General features: G+C 38.8%; 1 protein-coding gene across 1 annotated transcript; it reads left to right on the forward strand.

The window, feature by feature from the left end:
- Positions 1 to 1379: 1379 nt before the first annotated feature.
- Positions 1380 to 4632, forward strand: LOC117286334 (endogenous retrovirus group K member 10 Gag polyprotein-like). Its single transcript, XM_033764308.1, has 2 exons — positions 1380 to 2222; positions 4396 to 4632. Exons 1-2 carry the CDS (start codon positions 1460 to 1462, stop codon positions 4440 to 4442), a joined length of 810 nt encoding a protein of 269 aa, XP_033620199.1. The 5' UTR covers positions 1380 to 1459; the 3' UTR covers positions 4443 to 4632.
- The last annotated feature ends 2032 nt before the right edge of the window (positions 4633 to 6664 follow it).

A 6664-nucleotide genomic window follows, 5' to 3' on the forward strand; every position in this document is an offset into this window, starting at 1 on the left:
ATTGGGGTTCCAGCCTCAAAGAGTCCAGCTCACAGGCCTAGGATGTGGGAAGCCAGCCATGGCCCATTGGCTTTTTGAAGGGTGACATTTGTTCCTCTTTAAGGACTGCACGTGTTAAACTTGTTTCTGACCCTGCACGAGAGAAACTCGGATAGCCAAAGATCTGTAGGAGTCAGGTACTTCCTGTTAAAGATCTGACGTTAGCTGTAGGAGTCAGGTGTTTCTTGTTGATGTGCCTTTAAAAAGCTGATGCTTGTTTGCAATAAACGTCGCCTTGATCAGACTCTTGTCTTGGTGTCCTTCCTTTCTCTCTGCCCCATCTCCACCCCGCTGCTCTTTCAGGTTTGAGGCACTGCGGGACAGTGCTCTGCGTCGCCAGTTCGCGACAAGTGGCGCCCGAACAGGGACCTGAAATTGTAGCGGCAAGCGGTGCATAATCAGAAGAAGCCTGCTATCAAAAAGGGCTCGGCCGAGTCGAAACAAGGAGGACACCGCTGTCTGGTACGCCCGGCGGCGAAAATCCTCGGAGAAGCAGGTACCAATGGGGCACATAGGATCTAAGATGAAATTTAGCACAGCAATTCAGTCTTTACTCAGTGAGAAAGGAATTAAGGCAAAGAAAAAGTCATTGTTTCAATTTCTTGATTATATGGATGAAACTTGTCCTTGGTTCAGTGATATAGATGAAATAACTGAAGATGTTTGGGCTAGAGTAGGAAAAGAATTAAATGAAAAATTAAGGAGTCATAGTTCTGACAGTGTACCAGCCATTATATTTCCTTTCTGGTCTTTAATAAATGAATGCTTACAGAAAAGGGATGTACAAGGCTTAGATAAACACCTCAGAGAGGCCAAAGAAATCTTAGAGGAGTTAAGAGAAGTTGAATCACAATATTCAGAATATAAGGAGAGAGAGTCAAAATTGTATCCTGATCCAACCGGAAGCTCCTCAGAGTCTGAGGGAGACAATGAAGATAATAATGATATTGTAGGAGCTATATTAACTGCTCGTCCTCCTCCCACTGCTCCCATCGAACCTGATATAAGAGAAATAAAAGACCCCAACTCAGATATGATCTCAGAGGTAGAACAATTAAGGAAAAGAGTTCAGTTAGCAGAGGAAAAACAATCACTCCTTAGAAAATTAGAAGCAATAAAGATAGATAAAAAGGTTATATCAAATGAGGAAGAAAGACTCCATAAGTTCACTCCCCTCCAGAAAGCACTGAGAAAGGCCAAAAAGGAAGGAGAGGACTTAGGCAACTTCAGCTCTTATGCTTATCCAGTTATCGAAGAATTAGATGGCCAAGGTAACAGGGTAAGAGGGCACAAACCCATTGATTTCAAGATGGTCAAAGAATTAAAAATAGCTACAGCTCAGTATGGAACAAATGCACCATTCACTTTGGCCATTATTGAGTCACTACAATTATCTTTTTTGACGCCCAGTGATTGGAAGATGGTCTGTAAAGCGGCCTTAAGTGGTGGTGATTTTCTTTTGTGGAAATCCAATTTTTTTGATAATTGCAAGGAAACTGCTCACCATAATGCTCAGGCTAATATGGGTCAAGTCAATTTTGAAATGTTAGCTGGTGAAGGAGCTTATGAGGATATTATTCGTCAAATTAATTATGATCCTCCGGTTTATGCTCAGATAGCCTTGGCAGCCCGCAATGCTTGGACTGCCCTTCCCTCCAAAGGGGACCTTAGCTCTAGCCTCTCTAACATAAGGCAAGGACATGATGAGCCATTTTCAGATTTTGTGCATCGATTAGTTACTGCTGCAGGAAGGATTTTTGGTAATGTAGATAATGGCCTGCCATTCGTTCAGCAGCTAGCTTTTGAAAATGCTAATAAACATTGTCAGGCTGCCATCCGACCCTATAAAAGAAAAACAGATCTCTCAGGATACATTAGGCTATGTGCAGATATAGGACCAGGATATACTCAGGGATGGGCACAAGGGATGGCTATGGCCGCTGCCGCTCAAGGGATGAGTTTAGATACATTTTATGCCAATTCACGCAACAAGAAAGAGCTCACATGTTTTGGTTGTAAGCAGCCTGGACATCTGAAGAGAGATTGCCCTAACAAACCCAGTTCTGGGTCTCGACCATCAGCTCTATGCCCTAAGTGCCGGAAAGGGTACCATTGGGCATCAGAGTGTAGGTCAATCTTTGACAAGGAGGGAAAACTCATCGATTCTTCTCAGAAAAACAATTATAAAAGACTATCCCCTAATGGACAAAAAAACTTCCAATGGGGCCTACCTCAGGCCCCGACAAATATGAGGACAAATGTGAAAACAGCTTATCCCAGCATTCAATTTGTCCCACAGGAGGCATCAAATCGAAATCCATTCATGACCTATTCAGAGCAACCCCAGGCAGTGCAGGATTGGACCTCCACACCTCCGCCTACACAGTATTAACCCCTCAGATGGGAACACAAGCTCTCCCCACAGGAATATTTGGACCCCTGCTGAAAGGCAGCGTTGGAATTATTCTAGGAAGGAGTAGTTGGATTTTAAAAGGGCTTCATATTCATCCAGGAGTCATAGATGCAGATTATATGGGTGAAATAAAAATATTAGCTTCATCACCTGATGGCATCACTGTTATCCCTGCTCAGGAGCGAATAGCACAAATATTGCTTTGTCCTTATATAGACAAAGGGAAGTTTTTATCTCCTCAGAATAGGCAAAATAGAGCCTTTGGGTCTTCTGATGCATTTTGGGTCACACCTATCCAACAAGATAAACCTGAATTAGCAATTTGGATTAATAATAAACCATTCAAGGGAATTTTAGATACTGGAGCTGATGTGACTGTAATAGCTCAACAACATTGGCCCAAGAATTGGCCTGTCCAAGATACAGCCACCCATCTTAGGGGAATAGGCATGACTCAAAATCCTCAAAAGAGCGCAATGTTATTAAATTGGAATGATGAAAATGGAAATCAGGGCAAAATTCAGCCATTTATTGTGCCTCACCTACCAGTAAATCTATGGGGAAGAGATATTTTACAGCAAATGGGGGCTATCATGTGTAGCCCTGATGAGTTAGTCACCAAACAAATGATAAATCAGGGGTATATTCCAGGTAAAGGATTAGGGAAATACAATCAGGGAATAGCCACACCTATGATACCCTATGCTCATCCCCAAAGAGCAGGTTTAGGGTATTCTTTTTAGGGGCCATTGATTCAGCTGTACCCCACGCAGAAAAAATTGAGTGGTTGCCTGGACCTCCTGTGTGGGTGGATCAATGGCCTCTTTCCCAAGAAAAATTACAGGCTGCTCATAGCTTAGTACAGGAGCAGCTTGAGCTTGGCCATTTAGAAGTCTCATTCTCTCCTTGGAATTCCCCAATATTTGTAATTAAAAAGAAATCTGGAAAATGGAGACTTTTACAAGATCTAAGACAAGTTAATAAAAGAATGATAGTAATGGGTGCTCTTCAGCCTGGCCTTCCCTCCCCGGTAGCCATTGCCAAAGAATCCAAAATTATAGTAGTGGACCTAAAGGATTGTTTTTTCTCTATTCCCTTACATCATGAGGATAAACAGTATTTTGCTTTTAGTCTCCCAGAAATCAATCAGGCTCAGCCCATGAAAAGATATCAATGGAAAGTATTACCTCAGGGCATGGCCAATAGCCCTACCTTATGTCAATATTTCATAGCTAAAGCCCTTTCTGAGGTTCGAAAAAATTGGCCCGCAGTTCAAATCCTACATTATATGGATGATCTATTGTTAGCTTGTTTAAATGAGGATGAATTATATTCTTGTTATGCTGATCTTGTGCTGAGTCTTAAAGCCGCTAACCTTCACATAGCTCCTGATAAGGTGCAATTGAATTTTCCCTATTCTTATTTAGGATTTCAATTAAATAATAGTTATATAGCCCATAATAAGATAGTTCTAAAAACCAATCATTTAAAAACCCTTAATGACTTTCAAAAATTATTAGGAGATATTAATTGGCTACGTCCTTACTTAAAATTATCTACTCATGAATTAAAGCCATTGTTTGATATTTTAATAGGAGATCCTTCTCCAAATTCCCCTCGAGAACTCACTATAGAAGCAAGGAAAGCCCTACAGACAGTTCAATTGGCAATAGAAAAGCAACAAATTTCCTACATTGATTATTCTAGGCCTTTGCTCTTTGTGGTTTGTCCTTCCCAAGGAACACCAACAGGTGTGTTATGGCAAAACGCACCCATCTATTGGCTCCATTTACCTGCTAACTCAGGCAAAAGTATACTGCCTTACTATGAGGCAGTTGCTAAACTTTATGCAGGCTAGAAAATTTTCAAAACGTACTTTTGGATTTGAACCTCATAAAATAATTCCTTATGATAAAGAACAATGCAGTTGGCTCTTACAGACCACAGACTTTTGGCCTTTAGCTTTTATTCAGTATTCAGGAGATATTGACAATCATTACCCTGGTGATAAGCTTATTCAATTTGCTAAAAATCAGACATTTATATTCCCAAAGGTTACCAGTTCGCAACCTTTAAAGGATGCTTTTTTGATTTTCACTGATGGATCTTCTAATGGCATGGCTGCCTTTTTTCATAATGATCAGTCCACCACATTTCAAACTAATTATGCTTTTGCACAATTGGTGGAACTCAGTGCCATGTTAGCAGTTTGTCAAAAATTTTCCGATAATAGAATCAATATTTATACAGATAGCCAATATTTGGTACATTCAATTCCCTATTTGGAAACAGCTGGACAACTTGATAAACAATCCTCGGCCCATTCCCTATTTTTAGAGATACAAAAATTGATTCAAAATCGAAAACAACCATTTTTTATTGGACATATTCGAGCACATTCTGGACTTCCTGGTCCTCTATCTTCAGGTAATCAATTGGCCAATCTTGCCACTAAGGGTATAATAGATTACTATTCTGTCAATTTAGTTAGTGACTCCGTCCATCAAGCAAAAAGTTTTCATCAGCTGCATCACGTTAATGCCAACACTCTTTCAAAAATGTTTTCTATAACCAGAGAACAGGCTAGAGAGATTGTTAAAAATTGTCATTCTTGTGGTCTATTGCTCCCTGTTCCTCATCTTGGAGTTAATCCAAGAGGCATCACCCCAAATCAGATATGGCAAATGGATGTAAGCCATTTCCCAGAGTTTGGAAAATTGCAATATGTTCATGTCATTATCGATACATTTTCTGGGTTTCTTGTTGCCTCCCCACGAGCGGGTGAAGCTACTAAGGATATCATAAGCCATTGTCTATATGCCTTCAAAATGTTAGGAATTCCAAAACAGATCAAAACTGATAATGGACCTGGATATGTTAGTAAAGGATTCTCACGATTCTTGCAGTCTTTAAACATTCATCATGTTACAGGTATACCTTATAATCCTCAAGGACAAGATATAATAGAAAGAGCACATTTTACAATCAAAACTTACCTTAAAAAAATAAAAGGGGGAATATGGTATCCCAAGAGTCCTCAAAATCTCTTGAATCATGTTTTATTCATTTTAAATTTTTTGACTCTTGATGCCTCTGGTCTGACGGCTGCAGACAGACATTGGCATCCCACAACCAACACCAATTATGCCAAGGTTCGTTGGAAAAGTGTTCTTACAGGTCAATGGAAAGGACCCGATCCTGTTATAATCTGGGGAAGAGATTCTGTATGTATTCTCCCTACAGATAGCCCCTATCCTGTCTGGATACCTGAACGACTGGTCAGACAAGTCGCATCTACAGAGGATTCAATGTGGGAAAGCATACAAACGACTAACCCACTTCGAGTAATCCTGAAGAAAAAGCAATCATAGTATGAAAACAGAAAAAGGACACTTTAAACTGAAGTTTGTTTAATAGTAAATGAGACAGAAAAATATTAGAAAAGCTATAAGAGTTATACTTTTGCATCTTGTTAAAAACAGGTAAAGGAAGATATACAAGACCAGAAGGCCTAAGTATATAGAGATGTGTGGAAATCATTTATTTATGCTTGCTTGTTGGTTTCAAGTTTGTTATAAAAGGTTTACATTTACAGTCAAGAGTTTTCATTCATTTAATCCTAATTCTACAAGAGATCTGTTAATTTTGATCTGCAAAAATTTTGACTAGTCATAACAAAAAGATTTTATAATTCAATTGGCCAAAACCATCTGAGTGCACTCGTTAAAATTGTCTTATATGTTTGTCTGTCTTAAATGTTCAAAAATGTTTGTATGTTTTTGATCAGAATGATGTCAAATGCAAGTAGATTATTGATTTCTACAACCTGGCTTTATAGGACCAAATAAAAAATTTAAAAGATATTTAAATACAACCTTCAAGTTTGGATACGCTCCTGTTGGTGAATAAAGAAGCAGCTGCTCAGAAAATTTATTCTGATCTTTGTTCACTAATGGGAGCCACCAAAATAATTTTCATAGCCTTATAAAAAAGATATGTCTTGTTAAGTATGTTTAAAAAATGTTATTGTAACATGTTTCTGATGGTTATCTTTAAAATATTTTCTGTAAAAAAAAAAAAAGAGGAAGATCCTGTTAATACAAAGCTGCATTACAGGACATAAGATATCATATAAGTATAATTATTATTGCTACTTTTCTGGTATACAAAATGTATTCATATTGTTTGACCATGCAGGTTTTCCATTTTCCA

The sequence above is a fragment of the Fukomys damarensis genome, unplaced genomic scaffold, assembly GCF_012274545.1.
Source record: "Fukomys damarensis isolate Sample0158 unplaced genomic scaffold, DMR_v1.0_HiC HiC_scaffold_16, whole genome shotgun sequence".
NCBI classification, from domain to species: Eukaryota; Metazoa; Chordata; class Mammalia; order Rodentia; family Bathyergidae; genus Fukomys; species Fukomys damarensis.